Below are 27105 nucleotides of genomic sequence, written 5' to 3'. Positions count from 1 at the left end.
TCCACATATTATGAATTAAATGCACTTAACGGCCACATAGACTGTAATTAAACTAATTTTTAATACATTTTTGAGTAATGCTCCTTCAAAATCCCTCTTCAACATAGTGATTAGCTAACAAAAAATGTGTTTTAGAGCACATTTGAATGTTTATCAGTGTGTATAAAACAAATTTAAAACAGACTGCAGTCTTACAAGGAAATTGGTAATGACAGATGTCAGGAATATAATATGTACTTTAATTACATGTCTGTATTTAATCCCTGGTTGATGTTTTTGCTCAGCTGCGTGTTAGTGGGTTATTTGAATATTACATGTTCCTGTATTTGTTGGTGAAATTCACCAGAAAGGTAAAATGCACCCATTGATCCCTGGTTTTCATGGAAATTTCCTGCTTTGTTCAAAACATACCAACTACAGACAAAGCACTGATATATGTTTATTATTGTTCCAACAAAATGGTCCCTGTAAATATTAGATAAATCACACTGCTAATTGGATTTAGCATTTAGCATGTATAAATGACTAAATGGCAGGTATTTAAAGGGACTCGTTTGCACTATGGGTTGAACACTGTAAAACAGGCTAGGTCAAAACACTGTAAAAACCTGAAAAATATAAATAAAATCCAAATAAATCAGAATGGATCCAACTTTTCTGGAATGAAATACCTTCAGTATGTGCAACAACAAATCCTAACGACTACTGTACACACTACAGTGTTGTTTATGATGCAATTCTGCATAGAAATTCTCAAATTTATACATGAGTGGAAAAATAACATCCTGCTTGTCGACTGATTAGGCCAAAATATCAAATATTTCATTCTCAAAATAACAAAGATGGAGGACCGTCATTGCCCAAATGACTTAGCAAATGGCTAAGGGGTTCAAATTGTGCCCTAAACGTGAAGACACCACAATCTAATATCTTATTCAAATGTAGCAGGGAAATTACAGGTAAAAATTCATTTTACAAAGTTTATATTATTGAGGATATTTAACAGTGGGAGAAAAACTGAACAACCACTTCAATTCTGTATAAAGTCTTAAGGGGGTTTGCACAACAAGTCTGCATTTATTGTCCGAAATCGTTGTACAGCCTCATGTTGTGTTTACGTTTATGAAACACGCCGACGTGCTGACTTACAGACTCGCTGTGCAAAAGTCTTTCCATCATAAAAGAGACCAGGTTTGACAGTAATCTCTGGTTTATTGGCTCACTGACAGTCACTTTCACTCCTTGGCTTTCTGCTTTTCTTTCTTCTCTTGTGCTTTCCGTTTCTGCCTGCCCAGCTGCCTGAAGTACAGTCTCTTGGGGTTCAGACCGTACGCCTTCAGTCTTTGTCTGCTGAACTCCCGGCCACCTATTTTCACCCTCGTGGTTCCTGACAAGAGGCGGCCACCGGAAGGCCTGTGCTTCTTCTTGGACCATTTTGGTCTCTCAGTCCTGGTTTCATCAGGTTTATCCGTGGCCTCCTCTGCAGCAATCTGCGTCTCCTCTTCGAGTTTCACCTTCTTTTTCTTGGGAACCAGAATCTCCTCCTCCTCTTCTTCTACGCCGTCCCTTTCCTCCTCAAGGGCGCCGAGTTTCTCCTCGGCAGAGTCCACGATGGAGGCAGCATTGCCGTCTTCTTCGCCGCCTTGTTTCTCGGCATTCTTCAGACGATCTCTTCGCTTCTTCCCCACCTTGTTCTTAGCCTCTGCCATTTCTTTGTCGTCTCTGCGGATGGAATTCAGACAAACACTGTCACGCATCTGTGCATCGATTCACAATCGGGGCGCATCTCATTGACTATACTCACTCGGAATATACAGAGCTCAGAATCTCTTTCTTCTTCCTTTCGTTCTGGGCTTTGATTTTATAGTTCTTCAAGTCACTCATCTCCTCCTTGTCAGACCTGAGAGAGCGAATAAAAGACGATTAGAGTCGGGAACGACCTCAAGACGAACACGAGTCGCCGCTTCAGGGGCAGTTACCTGAACATGCAGGTCTTCTTCAGAGAGCACCAGTGGTTCAGCTCCTTGTCGTTGGCGGTTAAAATCTGAGGACAGAAGCAGCTCTTCATTAGTTCAAATCATTTTTTTTTTTTGGGACACGTTTATTTCTGCTCAGTCTGATCTGTTGTGCTCAGAGAGAAGATTTAACTGAGATCATTCCCTGGTCAGAGCTCTCCCCGGAGGGAAGCAATACCAGATCAGTCACCTCAATGCTCATCACTGCAGCGGTAGTAACCGACGTCCTGCCAGCCTGCATTACATCGACTGTTTTCTACCGTTTCTTATACCGGATATACCTTTTTCATATATATTGATGATTGTTATTCTTAGAACTACGTTTTTAGGGTCCTACTTTAAGGTATTTATTCTCTGTGAACAAGAGGAACCTTGAATTGTAGCACCATGCTGAACAAAATCAACAAATGCAAAGTTCAAAGCCGCTGAGAGGTGCAGGCTTTAGGGACGCATCGGTTCCACGTAACAGACAGCGCTCCAGTTCTCACCTCGTCCGTAGTGAGGCCGAAGTCGTTGGGCAGAACCTGCCTGTAGCGGAACCTGCACGGGAGGTCGTCGATGATGTCCTCGTAGTCCAGCTTGTAGTACTCGTCCAGGTACTGCTCGAAGCTCTTCTCCTCTGCAGTGACAACAGTTAGACAACTACTACAACACATATATTACCGTGCGTTCGAGACGGAGGATGATGTTCAGTGACACTTACGAGGATCAAATACAGGTTTGTCTTTGGTGATGACCTCTGCAAAGTGGGACTTCTTTCTTTTCTTGCCCAGCTGTGGTATATCCTCCTTCTTCATCTTCTTCCTTTCCTTTTTCTTTTTCTTCTTAGAGGTAGACGGCTGGCTGGGGTCAAAGTCGGCATCCATCTAAAGGGACGGGATTTAAGAATCTACTTAAACTTCTCTCTTTACTGGAATCAAAAGCAAACAGACGACCATCTGTAAAAGGAGTTGACTTGCGTTGAAGTTTTCATCATCGCAGTGGGGCCCAGAGGCATCGTACTCGTCTCCATCGTATTCCTCGTCGATGTCCTCCTCTTGTTCCTCTCCGGTCCAAGTGTCCCAGTTCCAGTGCTCTGATATGAACACAAGAAACCACAGGTTACAACTTCAGACATTCAACTATCCCACCCACCACTAGGAATACAGATATGTACAGATTATGTGTTGTAATCAGAGCCGTCTGCTGCAGTGGTGCATCGGCTTACCCCCCAGTTCATCATCGTCATCAAACTGAGGCTTCTCCTCTTCTTCGTCGCCGTAGTATTCATCCCCAAAGAATTTCTGCAAATACAAACGGCTGGTGAGCTTAAAAGCTGAACTTCTCAACTCATACTACGAAATAATGTTAAAAATAGAACTGACAAACATTGTCATCAAGTTGCTCAAAGCCTCTTTTAATTTTAGGTTAACAGTAGGAACCTAGAATTACTAAGACAGTACGTTAATGCCAGTGCCCTACAGAATAAATTAAAGGGGAACTACTGTTTTTTACAACCTGGACCTTATATCTGGCATAAAATACGGTTGTTTACTCACCCATATAACTTTTGTGTAATTTGTAGTCCTTCCGGAGATAATTAGATCAGTGTATATCCATATAGTGGATGTGACTGGGCAACGAAACGCAGACTCTAAATAGCGCATTATCTGCCGCCAAACTCGTTCATCTCACCAATATTTTGTAATTGTACGCTAGTGGCAGCTAACAGTAGCAAATTACAGGTAAACACGTCGATCGTCGCGGGTGCACGCGGCGCTCAGAGGTGACGACATCCAGGTCAGAGGACATCATCCGGGGTCTGTAGGTCAATCTACAGACCCCGGATGATGATAACAGGTAACTCTGGACTCAACGGGGAATAGCACTAGCATACGATAACAATATTGGTAAAATGAACGAGTTTCGCGGCAGATATTGCGTTATTTAGAGGCTGCGTTTCGGTGCCCCAGTCACTCCCACTATATGGATATACGCTGATCTAATTATCTCCCGAAGGACTACAAATGACACAAAAGTTATATGGGTGAGTAAACGGTCGTAGTTTATGCCAGAAATAAGGTCCAGGTTGTAAAAAACAATAGTTCCCCTTTAACTGTGTTGTCTGTGGTTTTTCTGAGTTTGTGCATACACTGACCTGCATGAGCTGGTTGTGTTGGTTCGGATCAAAGTCCCCGTCGAGGTCGGCCTGACTGAAAGCCAGCTGATCGTTTCCAGTCAGCTCCTGGAGCCTCTTCAGCTTCTCCATGATCTCGTTCCTCTTCAGGTTCTTCAGCTGCTTCAGCTGCTCCCTCTTCTGCTCTTTCTCCTGAAAAGGTTGAGGAGACAAAGAACAGGTAGGTTCGTATTAGCTGATGAATGAGTGAAGGAATATTACGATTTAAGGATTTTTTTTATTCAAACCTTTTGCTTCCTTTCTTTCACTTCCTCCCTTTTGCGTTTCCTGCTGTCGTCCTTGGAGCGTACGGAGGTGGCGATGGTGCGGGGGTACGTCTTGATCTGCTGCCCGTCGGGCTCCTCGAAGCGGAAATTGTAGCTCCTCTCGAAGTTCTCCTGGAGCTCCAAGAAATCCTCCCCCTCCTCCTCAGAATCGTCCACGCCGTCCTCAACCACCTCATCGTAGGTCGGGATCCTGAATGCATCCAAATCATTTACTGCTGTTGTTGTTTATTTATTCATTTAATCATTTATCGCTTCACGTCACAGGTGAGGAGAAAATAAATCCGATCGGCGGCGTACCGTTCATCGTGGTCGTCCTCATCTAAGTAGCCCTTGTTAAGCATGTAGTCTCTCAGGAAACGCTCCCTCTCATCCAGCTCTGGGTCATTCCAGTAGTCTCTCAAGTATTCCTGCCCGACACAAACCAGTCTCATTAACAAAGATTGATTCATACTTCTGAAATCTGCACGTCACTACCGTAAGAATTCATATTTATGCACTAGTGTGTCAACATAGTTCTGTAACTACGTTGCTATAACATCAATGGTTGCTGTTGTAATTTCTGTGACACTGTGTTGGGTTTTTACGTGTCCTACAGAACAGGAACTGATGGGATCACACCGGAGATGAAGCTAATAAACGCTGAGAAATGTTTACTTTTGAGTAACCAGCGTGTGCGACTGAGCCACCACTTAGGATCATATCCCAAACCTTCCATTAACATCCGTCCTGAGCAGCTTTAACTACCTGAGTTCACACCTGGCCAGCACGTGAAATCTGATCTCAGTTTCCAGATAAATACTTTTGGGGCTTTCTAGAATATTCCAACAGCTGCTGTCTGGTACTGGATCTCTGTCTACTGCTGTTTCAGAACCATGTTTGATTTGGGGACATGAGAAATATTTTGGAGCAAGATGTGACATCTCTCTTTCTCTCTTTCTCTTTCTCTCTCTCGCTCTGTCTCTGTCTCTGTGTGTGTGTGTGTGTGTGTGTGAGTGTGTGAGTGTGTGAATGCACACGTATTAAGTTATTATTTCAACCACTATAGGCGGTCTATAATGCGTGTTCGCACCACCAGAAGAGTGTGGTCACACACACCGCCTCCAAATGTGGTTTGAGATCACATCCGACGCGTTCTGGGTGTGTTCATATCTGTACTTTAAGCTGGCTGCCTGAGATTGAATTCTCCAGGACAGACGTTGAGGCAAGGTCTGAACCAGGGACTCTGATTCACGTTCTGCAAATTAACACCGACCGCATTTGGGGTTAGCAGCAGATTATTTTGCACAACCGACGTCTCCAATGAGTCACAAACACGCAGACCACAGAAGCTGCGACTGGTCCGCTTGGTAGTAACGTGTTACTGCTTTAGTATTTCCATCTGATTCTCCATCTCCGCAGTTTTCGAATTGATTGTTTTGGATCAAAAAAGATGGAACACATCGAGGAAAGGTCAACTGAGGAGGTTCAGAGATACAAACATTAGTAGGACTCGTCAGGAAATGGAAACGAGCGAACGCACAAGTATAAACGGCTCGCACCGGCGTAAGCTACGACGTCCATGTTCCCTAAAAGATCCATTAGTCATCGGGACATGATACAAATTTTTAAGCAGGAGCTGTTGATGAAAGCACCTACGTTAAGTTATTCTATTCATCTCCGCCCTGAGGTTAGTTATTTTAGAGACCTGCACAAACCTCACTAAGCTAATCACATGCTAAAAAGTTTTAGGACAAATACTATCTGGTAATTCTTGACCACAATTCATTTCCTGGACTCTTTTTAAATCACTCACCATGTCCTTCACCTCCTCCGGTCCCTCCAGCTCAGCCTGACCTTTCAGCCAGTCCACGTAGTCGGCCTCTTCTTTATCCTACAGACACACACGGACGTGTTTGACCCAATCTGTGAAGCCCTTTAAACGTCTCAAATATCAGCTGGAAGGAGCTTCTGACCTTCTCTTCCTGTGTTTTGATCCTCCTCGTCAGCAGCTTCGATGCTTCGCCCCCCTCATCATCATCGTCGTCGTCATCGTCACTGTCCTGGATGAACTTCCGGAAGCTGCAAAGAGATTTTGATTTTCATAAACAGTTCATTGAGTACAGGAGCAGGACACAAGCGGATTGAGTCATCTTACCTTTCTTTGAGCTGCTTCTGCTCCTGCATGTAGCTCGGAGAGGCCGCTCTCTTTAAAGGAAGCGATATCGATTAATAATCAGGTCATTCCCAAACGAACAAAGAATCTATCGGCAGCTTCGCCTACCTCTCTTCTCTTGGCGGCTTCCTCATCATCGCTCTCGTCGTCGTCCTCGTATTTACTGCAAATAAATAAATTAAAATGAGGATGTCATTTAAGACATTTTATAAACACACACCCTGGCATCTAATAGTGATGCATTCAAGCGCACGGATTCACTCACCCTTCCTTTTCAAGAATAACTTTGCGTTCGTAGTCCTTGAGGTACATGGGCTTTATCGCTTTCTTGGAGGTCGAAGGCTTCTCATCGTCGCTGGACACGTCTGAAAGCAAAAGATAAAAAAAAAAAAATGTTGAAGAATTATATGACACTCTTTTTTACCAATGTTCCCTGAACGTATCACACACAAGTTATCAGCAAAGGAGTTAAAACTGATAAAAACACAGCAGCATTTGAATGCAGCAAAAACTGGGAAAGGTAAAGGTGTGTGTGTGCAAGTCAGATATAATTCAACAAACACGTGTCATGTAAAATTATTAAAGACTGATGAGCTGATTAATCACCTTCTGAGTAGAACTTGGCATCTTGCTCGTAGATCTTCGGGTCTCTCTTCTTCAGCAGAGACAACGTCCTGTAAAAATCCCTCTCAACAGCTGGATCCAGCTCCTGAAGGAAAAGAAACAATAATAATAATAAAGGAAAACAAAACTCACGCCAACCTGTTGAGGAACTCAGCTCGTTAAGTTAATATTGTGGTAATGATGCTAACCACTTCGCTGTCATCCGAGCTGGACTCTGAAGACTCGGACTCATCCTCTTGGTCTCCGTATCGGTCCTTCACTGCACAAACACACAATAAATCCCATATAACACAAATAACACCGAACACGTTAAAGCTTTCTAGAGTAGACTCCCCCCACGTTGGATCGTTAGCATGTTAGCCACCTAGCTATCGGCGGCACACTTACGTCTCTGCAGCTCTTCCCTCTGTCGGTATTTCTCATATTTCTGCGCGAACTGGGGGTTGATTTTTAGTTCCGACTTGCCGGACATGTTTTAACTTAATTAAGTCACCAGACGTTACATATATTACAGGTAAACACTAGCGAGGAGAAGTCATGCCAGCTGCTAAGGCGCAGGACGCATGTCAGAGATGAACCACGTGGTTTCCGGTACACGCATTTTAAATTACGTGGGGTTTCCTGCAGGGGGCGCACGGACACTGGTCAGATCGTGTTTGACAACAAATACTGTATCTTATCTTATTTTAATATTATTAAAATAGTTAAATATTTATATTTTTTGAATGATAATTTAATAATCTTGCTCTTAGAAATCGAAAATGGCTCAGAAATATAAAATATAATATGATAGCCTATTTAAAGTAATGAATTACTTTAATATATATATATAAATATATTTAATTATTTAGTTTATTTAGTTATTTAATTTCTATTTCAGTTTTGGATCCCTGTCTTATTTTATTTATTATTAGTTTGTGTATTGGTTTGTTATATTCTACTTATATTCTATTTATAATTTAGGTTTTTAGATAGATAGATAGATAGATAGATAGATAGACAAGAATTGTAATATAAGCGAATGTTAAAAAAAAGAGAGAAAGAAAATTTTTTTAATTGCAATAAAATTAAATTAATTTACAACCAGTATCCAAGCAACCAAGTGCAAATGTGCAATAACAATAGCCCAGTAGAGTGTCATCTGTCACACACAGATGAAGTGTTGTACGAGGCGGACTGGCTTGAGGCAAGAAAGATTTCCTGTAGCGTTCTTTTTACCGCATTAAATGTTGTTTATTTATTAATGTCGAGGTACTTTTCTGCTTTATTTGCGTCTTTATTTGTGAGATATTTTAGTTGCTGCAGAAGCCACACTGACATTGAAATATTCTCTATCATCAAACACTGAGAAGTTATCTAAAACATGCTACTTTTATTGACCTGGACAGATTCTGACAAGAACTTGGCACCAATCATGCTGCTATCAGCACAATATGTCAGTACAGCTCAGTTTCATCGTTAAGTCGCTTGTTGCCCTCTCTAGCTGCTAAAAAGTCGACACTCTGAAATTTGTTGACCTACAAACATCAACCTTTGCAATGGTAAAACTCTCTTTTTTATCAGCGAGTCAGCTATTTAAATAACTCATTCCACAAGTGTTAAATAATGCTGCTAATGACTAATGTGAGTTTGTTTGAGGAATCACTGATCTGGCATGGAGAGGATGTTTACCGGAGGTGGGAGGTCCTGAGGGGGGCGAGGCCGTGGTATGTGTGACACTGAATGACGACATACTGTTTGAGACCAGTCTGGGACGTACAGGATCTGTCAGATGGCCTTCTAGAAATGTTTATTTATTTTCTATGTGTTTTTCCTTTGGATTTGATATTTTACTTGACCAAGAAAATATGCCTTCTTATCCTATTCTTATAAGATCTGGACACCTTAAGAGGCAGTGAGAAGTATGCAAAAAGTTGCAGCTTAACAACTGCAGTGTAAATCATTTTACCTCAAAAAAACAAATAGAATTTAGGTTTGATAATGGAGAAGTTATTGGTTGTGTATTTTCATTCATCTTCTAAGGTATTTCACAATGATCTAATAGGACACACTGTGTTAAAGTAAAATATCCCTTTTTAATAGCTAGTGTGTACTGTGGGTGTACCTCAGGGATGGGTGTTAGGTCCCCTAATATTTACTGTATGTTAGTAAAAACACAATGGAAGAGCCAATGACCCTGTTATACACAAAACAGATAATAAACATAAAGCTAACAACAATTTCTTTGGGGAATATGTCATGGCTTGACAAAATATAAAGCTATATCCAAAAAAAAAACAAAGTGGAAAGAAGGGAAACGTGACTTTCTTGAAGACGTTTCAGCCAAGTAGCTTCTACAGTTCTGAAGGACTTGGGGTTTAGAAAGTTCCCGTATACATGGATAGATGTTCCTGTTAACTCCCGACCTGTCTTTTAGAACTGAATCTTACAGTCTTGTAAATAAGATAATATATTTCACAATAGATAAGTCTTAAAAAATAAGAACAAAAAATCTGGACAAATCAGTCTTGTTAAGGATTCAGCCATATGATTTGATCTTTCCAAATGTGGCTTTGGGGCAGCAGTGGAGCACTGGAGAAATATATATATATATTCTTTCATTTATTTACTTTCTTATTTCATTTCAGATGCAAGAGCTTTTTGCTAAGAATCCAACACACTCCTGTTCCTCTGTCAACAACTTTGATCAGTCAAATGTCATTAGCACCAGGCTGGTGGGCATCGTGTCCCTACAACAACACACAGCCTGAGCAAAGGTTGGTGGAGGTCTGGGTATTCATTGGTCACCCAGCTGACCGGTGTTGTTTATTCAGGATCAGGTGAGCTGTAATGTCATATCCTCACACGATGGGAGTTTAAACGCCTTAAACATCAGGTGAAATTTACCAGAGCCTGCTGAAAACCTTTGTCAGAATGTACAATTTAAACATGTACAATATACTACGCAGTGCACATCTATAATGAAGGCGGTTGTGGGACTGTAGCCTCCTGTGTGTGTTGAACTTGGAGGTGGGCGTATCGGCATTCTTCCAAACAGAAAAACGTGCAGGGAGTAGAAAAACACCCCGTGACATGTGTGTTATTCCGATCATCTGTGGAGGAAACTACAGCCATCCAGTCGTTGGTGCGTGACCTTTAGCGGTTAAATTAATGATTGATGACGACAGGGGATTCAGATAAAAACCTCCCTTTGAAAAGCAGACATTTTCTGCACTGCACCAAAAGTTTGAGAGTCTCGCACAACGTCCGTTTACAGCTATCCACATGTGTTATCGACCACTATTTACCCTTTCCCCCCCCAATCTGCTTTTTAATCTGAAAGTTTATCCGCATGTCTACGTATGTGTCACACCACCTTCCCACTCATCGGCTCAACAATACTTCTACTCTTCCTCAGCCTTGGACTTTGCACGTGACATGTCCGTCGGACGGTTTGACCAACACACGTGCACAGTCACACAGATAAAGAGTTAATCAAACCATATGTTTGTCAATGTAATTTAATTTTACCTGATATCAAGTTAATAAACCTTTGAAAATGCATGAAAAAACATCTACTTTTACTATATTACTCAGTTATTAGTCAAAAGTATGTGTTCATCAACACGTAAAATAAAATATTGCCAAACTACAAGGGTATTAATGAATGAATTAACTTTCTAAAAGACTCAGTAGCTCCCTCTTTATTGGTTATTATCTGTTAATTTCATGAAAACTAAGGAAAAACAACAAGAGCCACATCATTTTGTTTTTTTCTACTACTTGTAATCTCACACCGTTGGAGAATTTCTAAGAAACTGTGGGGTTTTGCTTTCCACTATGACGTCTCTAGACTTTCGAAGAAAAAGGTTTTGTTTTCTGTGCAGGAGCTTTGCCAACCCCCTCACCCCCACCCCCAAAAAAGAGGAAAAACAGTGTCAAATTTCCTGCCATGTCTGCGTACAGAAGCAATACGGCCATGATGACAGCGCTGTGGAAGGGAAACTGTAGCGAGTCAGAGGATTTGCACTATTTAGAAGGAAAGATTTCCCTCCCACCCTTCACCTTTCACTAAACTTGAGATATTTGAGTGGAAAAAACTGTTCGAATAATAACCCATAAAGTTGTGTGCATGAATACTAGTGGAAACTAGCATGACTACAAAACAACAAAAGCAAAAAACTGGATCCAGAGAGTATTGGTTCTATAATAAATAGAAGCATTTATTTATGTACAGCAAACGTTTAAAAGGCTTCAACAACAGCATCATCAAAAACAGTTAAGAACAAATATGTACATTTATGAACATCGTATTTACACGTTAAATCTGCTCTGTTAGACAGTCCTCCCTCTGATTGTTCATCGTCAACAAGCAGACACGCTGATTTTGTACAAATCCACTGAGTTCAATAGCACCAACATGAACATGTGAACAAAATATGTCATTAAAAAAAAAAAAAGGCACACGTTTGTCAGCTACACAAATAAATCGATTTAAATTCAGATCTAAGACACTACAAGGGCACATGGCTTTTTTTTTGTCAGGAATGGTGGTCCTGGGGGGGGCACATACATGTACACGTGCTATAGTACAGAGTGTTAAACATATTGGCCACACATGGTTGCATCAAAGCCTTTTGGCCTTTAAGGAATGCACCCCTCCACCTGAGAGCGGGGGCGACGAGAGGGAAAATTTAAAGTCGGCTGTCAATTTCGCGGACAGTTCAGGAGCTGAGAAGGCATCGTGAAAGGAAACTGCACACAGCTGCTGGAGGATCTTACGGTGACATGAGGAATCTGAAGGCCACCAGTGCTGTACAGTTAAGGCACAAACACAGTCTGTGCTGTGTTTTTTTCTTTGAGGCTGACTACAGCAGTGACATTACGTACCTTTAGACGATGATTTTGCACAACTACTGATGCTAAACTCAGTTATATACAAATATAATCACTACTGAGGTCACACTGGTTAAACTGTCAGATGGAAAACTCTCAATATTACATTCACCTACTACTGCACACTCACCTCAACTGTTCACATTTTGGGAAATATTCATTTTCAGTACGCTAAGAGGGATGTTAGCCATTAGCAAATTATCCTACTAGGTTATTATCCATGCAAACATCTCTCTCTACTTAAGGAAGTAGAAAGACAGGCCTGTGATATGTTAGCTTTAGAGGCGCTAGGCTAATTTTGTTTGTTTTGGACAAAGCTAGGCTAGCAGCTTCCCTTGATTATAGTATCTGTGCTAAGCTATGTTAGCAGGCTGAAAAAGACTCATCAGTTGTAGCCTTGTTTAGCTGTTTCCATCTGATTCCAGTCTTTGTGCTATGCTAAGTTAGCAAGTCGTAAGATCTGTGTCTAGCTTGCTGTTAGAGAATAATTTCTCTTCCCTATGGAAAGTTTGTGTGATTACTGCTGGCGTCAGTTATCTGCCCCATTTTCTCTCTGAGGAACATACCAAGACCAAGGTCCCTCTTTGGCATCTTCAATCTCACTCTCTGGGGGATACTTTGCGTTACAGACATAGCTGTAGAGTTAGATGATAATGCCCTCCATCACTGTCTGACAATTTGTATTTCCTAGCTGGTGTGAATGCTTATCTTCATGTTTATGTACAATGGCCAATTGGATGATTAACACATCTCCCGTTTGCTGCCTCGGCCTTGCTTGCTAGTATAAGAATCTGAGCTTTACTGTTGTCCCTTAGAACTGAGGTGGACTCATGCACTTAAGTTGTGATGACGAATCTTCTGTTCTCCTCGATCGAGCCTAAATAAACTCCTTCAGCCTAAGACATACAGGACTCTGGTACTTCTTCTTCTTCATCGGCATCACCACAAATTCCTCCCTAACACTTGCCTTACACGGAATGAGAGCGGTATCATTACCAAGAATTCGCTAATTAGCTAGCGTGCTTCTCAAAATGTTGGCCTTTTTGTTTAAATCCAACGCTTTGTTTAGAATAGTGTTATTTTTTGTCGAGAAATATTTAGTTTCTTACTTGACAAAAAAGCAATTTTTTTAAGGCAATTAGCTTAGTTAAGCATAAAGACTGATAGGAAGCGGAAACAGTTAGCCTGACCAAACAAAACCAAATCTTCTTGTTTTTACGTTGTCTGAGAGCTTTAGATGTGCTGGAGGATATATTTTTGAACTAGGCACATAGCTAAGCTAGTAGTTACCTGCTGCATTGAGTCTTTATGCTATGCTAAGCTAATCACCTCTTGGCTTCAGCTTGTAGTTAGGGGTGGTATCAATCTTTCCTTCTAAATTTAAGGTAAAAAAAGTAGCAACAGTATGAATATTTCCCAAAATATCATATTATTGAACTATTGTTTTAAATTATAAATAGTGCAATGTATATTAATGTTCCATCAACGGATAAAAAAATATGTTGAAACTGAGGAACCCAACATCTGGTGATTTGGTAGTTTTTGTTGAGAAAGTAAATGTAAAAACGTGCGCTATGATTAAAAAAAGTTGTGTACTGATGATTTCCATTGCAGTGAGCTTTTCTCTTTTTTCTGTGAGGATATAGTGGTTCAAAGCCGTCCTTCCTATCTTTGTGCTGTGTGAGGTAAAAAAGCTACAGGACGCTGACGAAAACATCTTTCAGTTTTCTGTGAAGGTGGGATTGTCCGCTTCCTCATCCAAGCTCACAACTTGTCTCTGACAGGACAGTAAATAAAAAGGATGTTAGACATAAAACTTAAATTTTAACCATCATATTAGCAATTTTGCATTTAGATTAACGTTGACATAGTATGAGTAACTCCTTTAGGGCTTACTTTTGGGTAGGAGTAACCGTCAGGGCTGTGGCTCCGCCAGATGTGCACTTGGTCCTCAGTGGTTTTCTGATAGACGGGGTTGTCGAAATGAATGGTGTTGGTGTTTTTCAGTCTGTAGTTCCTCCACAGCAGCACACTACCCGCAGCCACCAGGCAAACAATTGCTATTTGATGGAGAGAGATGATACCAGATGGCTGACTGTCATTATTTTTTCAAATGGTTGGTATCTTTTGAGAAGCAGCAGCCGCTAAAACAAACTTACCCAGAGGTAAAAGGATGTAAACAGCTGTTGGGGTGGTGGGGGGAGTCTCGGGTATGACTGCTGCAAATTCACGTCGGACATCTGAAAGAAAGATAAACACAACCACGTCAAGTAATGATTCACAGAAAGTATCTCAACCAATGCTGTGGTACTTCAACTTGCCTGTAGAAGTGACTGGAGCATCTGTGGTGGTTTGGGGGATTTTGGGGTTCACTGTCTGAGGCGGGATCCTCCTCGGTTGAGGTGTGCTGGCCCTGGCTGGAGGCTTGGTGGTGCGTGGCACTGGCTTGGTGGTGCGTGGTGGTAATTGCTTGGCGGTGGTGCTGGTGATGACTAAAGGCACAGCGGTGGTGGTGCGGACACGGGGCTTCTCTGTGGTCCTAGGTGTGGTCCTAGGTGGTGTTGTTTGCAGACGAGGCGGGGGGGTAACTGGAACTTGAGGAGCTTCGGGTGTTGGCACAGCTGAAGCAACGGAAGACAAAAAATTAGCCGAGCTAATGGGAATTTATAATACAGGATGTATTTAATTAAAATATGTTACGTACCAGGTACGCATGTCCTCATATCCGTGGCTAGCATCATGTTGTCTGGACAGACGCAGGTATATTTGGGGGGATGACTGCCCACTTGTGGAGCCGGCAGACACAAGAATTCACAGCCACCATTGGACATCTGACACCAGTCCCTTCCTGCAGCGCAGAAGAAGAAGCCATTAGTACGCACATGAAGCTATGCCTATGCTTGAGTTGAAACTGTGAGGGTGAATGGTAAGTTAATATATTCCAATACGTCTGAAGCCTAAAGGCCTCATCCTTGCATTTCAACAAGTTATCTGTAAGTTTGCCAACTGTTAGCCGTGGTGGCATCTAGATGCCTAACAGCGCTGTTCTCACAACTCACTGCTGACGTTACCACTTCCACGTCAAGTGGTTTGTGTGTCCAACTTCTCATGTTGCAACCATGCACTCTTGAGTTCCACATAAAGGCAACAAAAGGTCATCAATACCTATAAAGCTAGCTACGTTATGTCAGTTTCCAGTACTTGCACTTACTGAACTCTAAGTGAGAAAGCTGTTAAGTGCATTTCGAAATGTAAAAGTAGTGTTTTAAAGCCATTGATATTATGGATGTTGTGGTGAATACATTTCAGGACAGTGCATTTTTTCTCCTACCGGTTGGCTGCTTGAGGTTATGGTACAGAATGATGTCTTCTGGTGATGACAGGTGCTCGGCCACTGGTGCAATGTCGTCACCAGTCAACCTGTTTGCGCTGAGGATGGCGTTGTTGCTGACATCTGTCCAGAACACTCTTTCCTAGACGCAGAGAAACAGCAAAGTTTGAGTATTTACGAGACCAGGTACCATTTATTATTATTATATGTTACAGGCCTGCGATTAAAAAAATATCTACCTCGAATACAGTGAGTCCCAGTGGGTGAGCCAACTTGTGCTCGTCAATGATGAGGGTGCGTCGACCACCGCCCTGCACATCGATACTGGAGAGGGTGTGCAGCTTAGAGTCCACCCAGTAGAGCCGCTGGTTCAACAGGTCTGGGTAGAAAGAGAGGGGGAAGGGTCAGCAAGTTGGACCACATTGACCACAGGTATTCAAATGGGTTAGGGTTATAGGTAACACCTTGAAACCTAAAGAGACATGAGTGCTCGAGTTTACCCAATGTGATGCCGTTGGGCCACTCAATGTTGTCAGTGACGAGAGCGGTGCGATCACCTCCGTTGAGACCTCCCTTCTCTATCTTAGCTGGATTTCCCCAGTCAGTCCAGTAAATGAAGCTGTGAGGTGAAATATATAGTAAATCAAAACACTCAAATACTCAGATTCTTGTTTAGTGTTCATGTCGCTAAGATTTAGGAGTGTTATTAGCTTACTTGCTATGGGGGTCGACCACAATAGCGCGGGGTTTCGATAATCCTTGGTGGAAGAGGGTTTTCCGGCGGCTACCATCAGCTGTTGCCACAGAGACAGTGCTGCGAACACTGTCAGTCCAGTAAAGATTACCATGGACCCAGTCGAGGGCGATTCCTTCGGGAGCGTCAATGTCACTCCCGATCACTATTTGGTGATGCGTGGCGTCTTCGGCCGAGTCCATCGGAGTTCTGGGTCGAAAGTTAAAAAAGATGTGTTAAACAGGAAGTGAAGGAAACAAAGGACGGTCTTTTCGTTCTGATTTCGTTCTTACTCACTTGTAGATTTTCTTCTGGGAGATGTCAGACCAGTAGATCTCTTTGGTGGCCATGTTCATGTCAAGAGCCACGACGTTCTTCAGACGGGGGATTACTCTCGTGTATTCGCTTTTGTCCAAAGTCATCTTTCGGACCTCATGCCGGTTGGTGAAGAAGAGGTAGGCTATTGTACCTACGTCACAACCAACATGATTTTTTTTTTATATTAGTATTGTATAAATTACAGAGTGTATAACAGCTGCTTTTTGAAATAACAACAACCAAAAGTAACGTCTTATTGTGAAAAGTGCTAATGTTGGTAAGCTAGGCTACCTAGCTTCCACTTTGTGACAAACCAAAGATCCTATTAAAAATGATAAACCCATCTTGATGTACATTTTTACACAAAGGCAGTAAAGAAAATCTTTATCTCTACCATTAAATGTGTACATTCAATGGGCAAACCCACCATAACTTCACGATTGGATTTCTGAAGAGCTAGTTTGAAGCCCAAAGTGGGCGGGGACAGCGGACGCCATGTTGGTTGTGCTTTACTCCGCCCCCATTTGAATAATCCAAGTGGGGTGAAGTGAATGAAGCCTGGCTGTTGAAACACGGCCACCTAACTCTGCACTAAAGTGTTAGCTCAGGCTAACGAGCTAGGCTAAACACTATACGAGATGCTAGCAGCTGGCTAACGCAGTGGACTCGCTCCTTGGTCCTGGTTTGATGCTAGCTGTCCCACCTCACATTACTTAAGGTAAATTAAGCTGAAGCGTTCACCAAAATATATATATGCATAACATCATCTTTCAACATCTAACCATTGCATACTTATGTAAATAGACAGTATGCAGATTGTGATCGAGCCTGTACATACCGATGGCCTTGCAGGCTTTGGTTGCAGGGTCAACTTGGTAACCCTCCTCACACTCGCATTTGTAGCTGCCTATCTGGTTGATGCAAATTTGACTGCAAGTATCCGGGTTGGCACACTCATCGATATCTGGTGGAAAGACAAATAAATGAAACAGGGGGAATGTTGAGTCACTGTGTCCAAAAGAACTATGAGATCCCTCTTTATTTGAGAACACAGTCAGCGACAGGGACACCAGTTTGCATCAGAGTAAACTGACTGTCTGCACCGTTTGATAATCGGGGTAAAGTTCACATCAGAATGAAATCTGAGCGCTCACCTTCACAGCGTTTTCTGTCAACTAGGCTGTACCCCGACGGACACAAGCACTCGTAGCCGATCTTCAGGTCGTTGCAAGTGTGGGAGCATCCGCCGTTGCTGTAGAGGCACTCGTTGGAGCCTGCGGTGGGGAAAAAGAATAGGCTTTAACTTGCATTCTGAAGCTGCACACACCGTGATTAAACACAGAAACGTAGTAATTAAGCAGACAGTCTTGAACGAGAGCGCTCTGCACTCACCGCATTCTCTGAGTGGCTCGTCTGACCAATCCCTGCAGTCGCGGTGCTTGTCGCACACCTTCTCCATGCTGATACACTCCCCGCTGCGGCACTTGAACCTGTTCGGTCCCTCGCAGTGAGTCGCTGTGAATGAGAAATTAAAGTTAGACAACAAATCCTCAGAGTTTTATTTGACTTCCGAAGGGTATGTAAGGGAGGAGTTTTGTACCGTTCACGCAGCCAATTTCATCGCTCATGTCCTTGCAGTCATACTGATGGTTGCACTGGCGGCTGCCGTGGATGCAAGTGCCATCGCCACATTTAAACTCATCGGGGCGGCAGGTGGACGGAGCTAGAGGGAGGCAGAGTGTAAGAGATGAGGGCCTGAAGCTATCGTGATGAAAATGTAAAAGCAGACGGCGGCAAGAATTTACCACAGTCAGCTTCGTCCGATCGATCGAGGCAGTCCACTCCTCCGTCACACTTCCAGCTGCTGTGGATGCACTCCCCACTGCCACAGTGAAACTCCAGGGAGGAGCACTGGAGAGTGGGAGCAGTGACCGGGCCCTTTGCGCCGCAGTTCTGGGGCCACTCGTCCGAACCGTCCGGGCAGTCGGCGTCGCCGTCACAGGCCCAGAGCCGAGGAACGCATACGGAGTTGTTGCATTGGAAGGAGGCGCCGCTGCAGGTGATGGGTGGGCAGGAGGCCTCGTCGCTGCCGTCGTCGCAGTCGGCCTCGTCGTCACACACGAAGGAGGAGGATACGCATTGACCGTTCCTGCAGCGGAACTCGGAGTCTGTGCACTGCTTGGCCACTGGGACAGAGAAGACATGACAATTAACAAAGGAAAACCAGACAAACGTTATGAAGTTACTACTGCAACCGCGCCTTACCACAGCCCTCCTCATCAGCTCCGTTCTCACAGTCGGGTTTTCCATCACACTGCCAGGTGCTCGGTACGCACTGGTTAAGGCGGTCTGCGCATTTGAACTCTGATGGCCGACATGTTTTGGCCACTAAAGTGAAAATGCAGAGAAAACATTCAGTGTGGCTCAGTGTGCACAGCCATCACATTTTGGGAACCACCAAGTTCAGCCATACGTCAAGTCATGGTACTCACAGCAGGTACCAGGAAGTTCATCTGTGCCATCTCCGCAGTCATCTGTGCCATCGCACACCCACCTCACCGTCATACACTTCCCGTTGCCACATTGGAACTGATTGGATCCACACGTCGTCAGTGCATCTATGAGAGACAGATATAAAGATGCTGAGCATTGTTTTGAGCTTCAAAGCGGGTTCATTTCATGCTGTAAATTCTGTAATTCTGTAAATTCTGTAGTTTTTGTGCTTAGATTTTTGTATTTATGGCTGAACTGACCAGTTCTCTTGTCCACAACGTTTCATTTCACTGTGTTAATCCTGCTCATGAAAAATTAACCTGAATCTGAATCATCTATAAAGGCCAAATTACTCTACAAAACTACAGAAAGCTAGCTGCGAGCTGCACAGCAGTCGTTTGAGCTAAACATTTAAGCTAGCATAGCAGCACACTCCTGTTTATCAGGTTTACTGCTTAGGCGTATACTGTCATAGATTAGCAGGCACAATCATTAGGTAGCATTTATTAAACACACATAAAAAAAAAATTTTTTTAACCTAATAGCTTGCTTATGCTAGCTAAAGGCTAACATGGAAGCTAGCTGATGCTTAGCAGGATATTTACGGTTGACCTAGCGACCTTTTCTATCGCAGTTTAGCCTGCTAGCATGCTAACATAAGACAACACAAAATACATCTGACGTTGAAATCACTGAGTGTTTGAAGACTTTCTAACTTTTCCTGAGACCTGTTGTTGAGACATTTCACTCTAGCACACAAAAGTCATCCTCGTGCAAGAAAAGTCAGCATCTTTGCCAATTAAAGGGAATAACGCTGAAGACCATAAATGGATAAATAAACTAAAATGATGCCAGTGCATCCATTAGCTGTTGGGATATTTCATTCAAGATCACAGCGACGCGCGCTAACATCGAGCTACGTCTGCAGCGAAGGCAAACATGATGATAAGTTTCCAGAGGAGTGTGTGTGGCCACTCTGACACGATGTAAAGACACATGAACAAACACACGTGTGCATGTTTCTGCCTGTTTAAACATGGCAGATAAACCACACGTCAAACTGAGCTGTGTACAACGCCTATGCAAAGCAGTCCAGCCTTCCTTCATCCTGGAGCTGCTCGACATGTTTACAATCACCAAGTATTCATGTTCACTGCCGGCAAAGGTTTTCTGATGATATATTGACACAGCGCTCAAATGATTATTTTTATAAAATTTGAAATTTACTTCATTCCCTTTAAAAACATTACAACCGCCAAGTAAAATCCTAAAGTCATATTTTTATTAATACGTTCAGACATTTTTCTTGAAAATTTACAACTTTTTTCCAACATATTCACTCTTCTCTCAAATTATTTTACTGTTTTTATCCAAAATCTTTCCCTTTTTAATTTTTTCTTCAACTGCTGGGACTTATTTCCATTTATTACGTTTCCGTCCTAAAACATGAGCTCACCTACACCTAAAATAAACTACAAGATTCCCTGCATTGCTACCGTGGCATCAGTACTTCGTCATAAGGGCTGCACCTTTGTCAAATTCAAAAACCTTCTAGTAATATACTTAAAAAGGCCATAGCGAAATTAACGAGGCTTTTATTGTCATATATCTCTTCCTGATTTGGGGCCTGTCATAAAATCTGCATGCTGCCGTTACAGGTTCAAAGTCTCAACCTCATGTGGATCCATAGATGCACAGAGTCACCCTCCCAGCCCCCGCCTTTAATGGACTCCGACGAAGCCACTGAACTGGAAGAACCAATTAGACTGTACATGAAAGAAACAGCAGTCCATGAAACACATGAAACAGTACTGGAGGCCATTTCTTCCTCCTCTTCGGGCCCCCGGGGACTGAAAACGTATGCTTTTAAAGCATCTTCAGAGAGAAAGGGGGAAAATTTGTGCATGTGGCCCATAACAATGGACGGATAGAAGACATAAATTATGCATCTTAGCAGGTCTCAAACGTCTGCAGCTTCTGCAGGTTGAGGAAATTGTTTCGTCGCCTGCTGTAGTATTTTTTACGACGCTATAATCGCAAACCAAACCCAGAGAACTGCAGGGTTATTAACTTCTTTATGGCTCTAGTAAAAGCCGGTGCATTATCGCCCTCGTTGTAAATTTGGTTCATTTCAGGCTTTTCTTTCAATGATTGTGGGTTTTTTTTTTTTTTTTTTTTATAGTTGTCACCTTTCCCTGAAGCTCGTGACACGTTAGCCAAAGCGCAGGTTCATTGCGGGCTGTTTACTTAATGGGCTTAAAGTTCAGACCTTGAAAGACAAACTGGACCCTATGGCAGAGTTATTGATTGAGTGGGAAAATAGCACATGTGCACATCCTGCTCGTGTCTGCTGCCAGCTCTCTAACTCCTTACCGGTTAGACAGATGACACACAGAAGAGACACGTACCGGTAAAATAAAATAAAAAGCACTGGGACGTCCCATCGGGATGGCAGACAATGTGACCGTTATGAACTGAATGGGACACGTGTCTCTGTGACTTGTGTGGAAATGTGGACAGGCGACAACCAGTTCCAACACGTTTCACCACCAACAAACTATTTCCCAGAACCCGGCTCACTGGGAACAGGTCTGACAGCGACTTGACGTCTGGCGACAGGGAGCACTCCATCAGAGGGCGAGGTGCCGAGCTGAGCTGAGCCCATTCATTTCCATTTGAATGTCTGGGCCCCGGTGCAAACACGCCGGGCGTTGCATCAGACTGGTGACCACTGGGGGAGATGTAAATGCAAAGTGGTGCCCATTCCCAAATTACTTAAACCCCCCCTCTCCCACAAGCATGACATCCCTGCTCAGCCCTCATTGGCTGCAGCAAATGAATGACACCAATTCAAAATAATTCAAATCTAAATGAAATCTGCAGCCATACAATATATATACACATATATATCTAATTAAATCTGATTAATAGAAGGGTTTGAGTGTTGAATTATGGCAAAATATAATTCTGATTGAATGTTTTTTTCCTCGATTTCACCAGGAAAGAAAGGAAGAAAGGGATTTGACCTACATTCTGGCACAAATCTGCGCCCTCCCCCCATCACCTTGCATCCGGTGCTGTCAGAGGACTGGGCAATTTAAACCCACAGAATACCTCGCATACATTAAATTCATATTATCTTATTTAATTTATCATTCAACTAAAGCAGAATATTAACGTAAGATGAAAATAAAGATAATTAAATGAAGAAAAAGTTACTTACTTGTGTGAATAAAGTAGCAGATGAGAAGCAGCAGAGGGGCGACGCAAGGCATGATCTCCAGCCGCACTGTGAGACGCATCTACGGTGAAGGCTGTGAGGTTTCTGATTGGTTAAATTACAACTGTAATGCGGCTCTACCTGCACCTGCAGTGACACTTTTATTAGAGGCTGTCTCCTCCTTGCGCTCTGTTATCAAAGATGCTCCTGCAGCTGGAAGATCTGATGAGGGGAAGCTCCGCGCACTGTAGTTGTTTGACAACATCAGACCCATTTCAATGTGGTCCAGGGTGGGTGGGGCCGAGAGGGGCCCGGGGTAGGAGAAGGCGGGCCCCGGAGTGGTGTGATTTCTGAGGAACGCAGCCTCAACAATTGTGGGGCGGAGCTGCGTGGAGGTGGGTTTTTACTACGAGTTTAACCCCTTCAGGGAAACGACGTGACACAACGGACGTGCTGAATTAGTTTCATTCCTACAGGTTTGACAGGGGCGTAGCCCGGAACTAGGGCGACCCGAGTGAACGTGTTTCAGGATCAGTGTTTGGACACACACACAAAACAAATCTGTGTTTTAAAAATCCACTTATTTATTTATTTTCTTTTAAAAAAGTGAATGGAAAGATTAAAGGGGTGAAATCTTTACAAAATGTACAAATTTTTCTTGTCACCTTTCTGTAAACTAATCAGATGGTTGTCATGCTTCATGTTTGGACAAAAAAATTCATTCATTCTTTCATTCATTCCTCTTTTGAACTGAAAAATGTCACATGTCACTGACAATCTCTAATCTGTGAGAATAAAGTGTTTTTTTTTTAATATTCTTTACTGTTTTTGTTTGTTTTTTAAAGAAAGTCAGTGGGAAGTTTGAGTTGGAAAAATTGTTTTTGTCATTTTTCTTTCCCCTTAACTAATCACATGTTAGCCATATGTCATGTTTGGACAGAAAAAATGAAAAATGAAAAAATGTCACAACAGTGTCAGTGTCAATCTAATCTGTGAGAATAACGTGTTTTTATAGTCACTATTTTTCTGTTTGTCTGATTTTTAGAGAGAGTCAATGGGAAGATTAAAGGGTTGAAATCTTTACAAAATGTACAATGTTCTTGTCACTTTTCCCTAAACTAATCAGATGCTAGTCGTGTTTCATGTTTGGACAAAAAAAAAAAATAATTTAAATTAAAAAAAAATAAGGAAGTCAATGGGAACATTAAAGGGGTGACAATTCACAAAATCTAGCGACCTTTTCTAGATTTTTGTAGGAGTGATACTACCCCTACAGCATGAATAATAATAAATACAGTGCTAACAAAGATTTATTATTTTAATCTTACAGCATATTGTCAAATATTAAGTTTTACACTAAATATTTTATCAATTTCTACACTTGAAATATGTCAATTTTGTCACAAAAAACATTTGGAATTTCTGTCACAAAAATGTAACATTTATTTTTTCAAAAATATGTTTTTAATGACGTTTTATGACTTGCTTTCAAGAAGCTATATCACTTTCTCAAATAAGGAAACTCTTTCTCAAAATATTCTGTCATTTCTAGAAACCTACTCAACCTGTTTCCCAAAAAATTTGGAAAAAATAAAGAAAAAAAAAGTTTTCTTTTTTTTCTAGAAATTTCATTACGCCTTGAAGAGACACCATTTTATTAATATGTTCAGACTTATGTCCAAAAATTTAACCACTTTTTTCTTGAAAATTTACAACTTTTTCTCTAAAGTAGTGACTCTGCTCTCAAATTATTTTGCTGTTTTTACTCTATAAATCATAAAGCATCGTTTCACCACTAAAGAAATAGCAATTTTTTTTTGTTTTTTAATGAAATTAACATGGCTTTTTATCTTCATATACCACTTCCTGTTATTGTTATTGTAACGGGTTCAAAGTCTCAACCTCATGTGGATCCATAGATTAAGGTGACATTTACATCATACGAGGATCAGAGATAAAGAACAACGAAAAACATAAAACTTAAATGCGACAACGTTGATCCAAGCAGACAGAAAAACATTAGAGACACTTTTTGTAGCCGAGAACAGTTGGGACTTTAAAAATAACAAAAGAAGCTAAAGCACAGTAAAGCTAAAGGGAAATAAATTTGGTCATGGTGATAAGTAAACATACTGACCCTGCTCCTATCACAGCAATACATTCAGATAACATGGACACCCCCCGGATAGCCTCTGCTGACTGAGTCTGTTTTGTGTTGTGTGACCTTCAGCGTAGTGGCGGCGCTGATAAATCTCAACAAACTATTGAAGTTTCAACGAATTTGAAGAATGAAGCGAACGAGCAGTAGGATCCTGATCCTGTTCCTGAAAAACAATCATCCAGTCAATCATTACAGGACCCCATTGACTTCTTTCTTGCTGTTCTCACAGATGAAGACCTGGAGCAACGAATGGAAATGGACAGTGTCTGGCTGGAGATAAAATATACACAGACAGCGTAGTATTTATCTTTAGACCTTACATCGACGTCCGACTGCAGGTGTGAACATCCCTGGGACGTATTTGGCCGATCTCACGCATTTAACCTCATTTATTTGTGAATGAGGTCAAATGTTGGTCCATTGCCGAGCACGTCACACTCTTAAAGGATGTATTAGGTTAGGAATAATAGAATTACATGTGTAATATTAGTGGAACAGATTGTGTTTGTTCAGAAATGCTTTCAGACAAATGTCTCACAACGTAAATCTGAGAGCTTGCCAGGTGACGAAGTGAGGAGGAAAGAGGCCGAAAGTAAATTAAACACGTCGTTATCTCATCTTTGACTCGAAATGTACGATATTTAATCCTCATTGGGGGTGATGCTCTAACAAGAAGTGACAAGGAAGTTTCAGGCCTCTACTAAAACCAGGTCCTTTTTGAACTTTTGTGAACGATGACCGGTTTCTAAACTGCGCCCAATGGCATGCACAACCATTATCTTGATGATCGAGCAGATAGTTCCCCTCCACAGGTACATCTCCTCTCCTTTTTTTATATTATTATTCGGCAGAAAGTCGAACACACCCCGAAGTACAACTGATTAATCGTAACTTCCTCAGCGTCTTTTCTGGTTCTTCCAGTATGCTCACCACCCCCCCCCCCCCCCCCCCCAACAGCTCGTTTTACACAATCTGCTGCATCCCATTGCAAAACAAACAGTACTGTTGGCTGCAACTGCTTCTCTTTCCCTGCCCTGAAGGTCAAATCAGGTTCTCCTAGATGCAGTCAGGCCTGTTTTTTGGCTCCTGGTCCTGAATCGCAGGAAAGCAGAGCGAGGGAAGTTTCGTTTCTGCAGAAGAGGACAAAGAAGGAAAGCTGTCCAATGTGGTATTGGGTGGTATTATGGCCCAGGGAGTGACTGCTTGGACAGGGAGAGCACCTCAGTAATGCGTAGGAGGTTAAAGTTGGCCCCTGGATGAGACGATAACACAAATATCTTCCAAAACTTTTTTGGTGAGCAATAAAAATAGATCTAGACGGAGAACGTCTTTTAGGAGAAACTGCCGTCAAATCCTGGATGAATGATGACCGCAAATGGGCAAATGGGTCTGTGGGGAGAATCGTTCAGGGGTGAACGCAGCTCCAAAACGTCTGGGAAAAGGAAGATGTGGGCGTGCCGGGGTCTAGTAGGGGATGGTGACGAAAGCATGAGAAGTGGAAAGAATGTGTGTGGAGCCTTGTTTCCAGCATTCGCCGTGACCCTCTTGAGCAGCAGCTAAATGCTTCCGGGAACTGCTGATCTATCGTCTACAGAGGGACTTTAGCTCATTCCTCAGAACAGAACCGCTTCATTTCTGAGATGTTGGTGGGTTTCCTCAGATGAACTGTTCGCTTTAGGTCCTTCCATAATATTTCTATCAAATCGACTTTGTTATTTCCTTCAATCATTATTTTGCAGAACGACTTGTGTTCTTTAGGTCGTTGTCCTGCTGCATGACTAATAATGGGGATCCAAATAAAACAATAAAACAATAAACAAAGACTCAGTTTCTCTTTACTGATTAACTGATTTTGATTTTCTTCTTATTTCTAGGGTTGAAATTTAGAATTTCAAGGTATTTCAATGAGCGTCCTGTAGAGGATTAAGATTCAGCTCCTGACATTTAATTTTATAAATTCTCAGGTATAATTCAGAACTCATTGGTCCATCAATGATGATGGACGAGACGTCCTGGCCCAGACGCAGCAAAACGGGCCCAAACAAGGATATTGCCATCAGCAGGTTTCATTCATTCATTCATTCATCCATTCATTCATTCATCTTCTGTAACTGCTTGTCCTGTTAAGGACAACGGAGAGCGCTGGAGCCTATGCCAGCTGTCATCAGGTGAGAGGCAGGGTACATCCTGGACATGTCTCCAGTCTATCACAGGGCTAACACAGTGAGACAGACAACCATTCACACCTACGTCCAATTTAGAATCACCAGTTAACCTAACCAGCATGTCTTTGGACGGTGGGAGGAAGCTGGAGTAACTGGAGAGAACCCACGCAGACACAGGGAGAACATGAAAGCTCCACACAGAAAGGCCCAGTCGAACCTGGGACCTTCATGCTGTGAGGCATCAGTGCTAACCACCTCGCCACTGTGCCACCCCTGTGCCAGGATTTTGAAGCTGAATTTGGGGAAAAATAAATAAATAAATAAAAACATTTCTTTATCCATGATCTTCTGCTTCTTTGGGGATTTTTGCTCCTTTGAACACTACAGGGTGTATTACTGCCCTCTGCAGGGCAAGATTATCCACTGCACTTTAGACTCTGCTTGCTTTCCACAGCGTAACTGCTGCTTTGATCACCTCCAAAACTACAGTTTGGGCCGAGGTTGTAATCAGGAATAAATAATTAACTGCTTTGACAGTCATAAATTAAGTATAAATCTAGCAGTAAAAATATAGCA

The 27105-nt window shown here is 42.3% G+C and overlaps 2 protein-coding genes across 2 annotated transcripts; both read right to left on the bottom strand.

Annotated features, from left to right (window-relative positions):
• Nucleotides 1-426: 426 nt before the first annotated feature.
• Nucleotides 427-7800, bottom strand: kri1 (KRI1 homolog). The gene is made up of 18 exons (XM_084571301.1): nucleotides 7621-7800; nucleotides 7422-7492; nucleotides 7216-7318; nucleotides 6875-6974; nucleotides 6718-6772; nucleotides 6592-6641; nucleotides 6410-6515; nucleotides 6250-6327; nucleotides 4755-4864; nucleotides 4419-4647; nucleotides 4153-4323; nucleotides 3223-3298; nucleotides 2975-3090; nucleotides 2719-2881; nucleotides 2504-2634; nucleotides 1980-2044; nucleotides 1805-1900; nucleotides 427-1722 (listed from the first exon to the last, which is right to left on the bottom strand). The coding sequence occupies exons 1-18, from the start codon at nucleotides 7703-7705 to the stop codon at nucleotides 1236-1238; spliced, it is 2292 nt and encodes a 763-aa protein (XP_084427427.1). The 5' UTR covers nucleotides 7706-7800; the 3' UTR covers nucleotides 427-1235.
• Nucleotides 7801-11480: 3680 nt separating this feature from the next.
• Nucleotides 11481-22481, bottom strand: ldlra (low density lipoprotein receptor a). The gene is made up of 18 exons (XM_084570924.1): nucleotides 22207-22481; nucleotides 18983-19108; nucleotides 18756-18878; nucleotides 18296-18676; nucleotides 18091-18213; nucleotides 17883-18005; nucleotides 17645-17764; nucleotides 17329-17454; nucleotides 16470-16641; nucleotides 16155-16382; nucleotides 15940-16058; nucleotides 15679-15818; nucleotides 15440-15581; nucleotides 14813-14956; nucleotides 14430-14729; nucleotides 14268-14348; nucleotides 14005-14168; nucleotides 11481-13885 (listed from the first exon to the last, which is right to left on the bottom strand). The coding sequence occupies exons 1-18, from the start codon at nucleotides 22283-22285 to the stop codon at nucleotides 13829-13831; spliced, it is 2748 nt and encodes a 915-aa protein (XP_084427050.1). The 5' UTR covers nucleotides 22286-22481; the 3' UTR covers nucleotides 11481-13828.
• Nucleotides 22482-27105: the final 4624 nt, after the last annotated feature.

The sequence above is a fragment of the Chelon labrosus genome (genome assembly GCF_963514085.1).
Source record: "Chelon labrosus genome assembly, chromosome: 21".
In the NCBI taxonomy this organism is placed as follows: Eukaryota; Metazoa; Chordata; class Actinopteri; order Mugiliformes; family Mugilidae; genus Chelon; species Chelon labrosus.
Note: the sequence above shows the minus strand (reverse complement) of the source record. Positions and strands in the feature narration are given on the sequence as shown.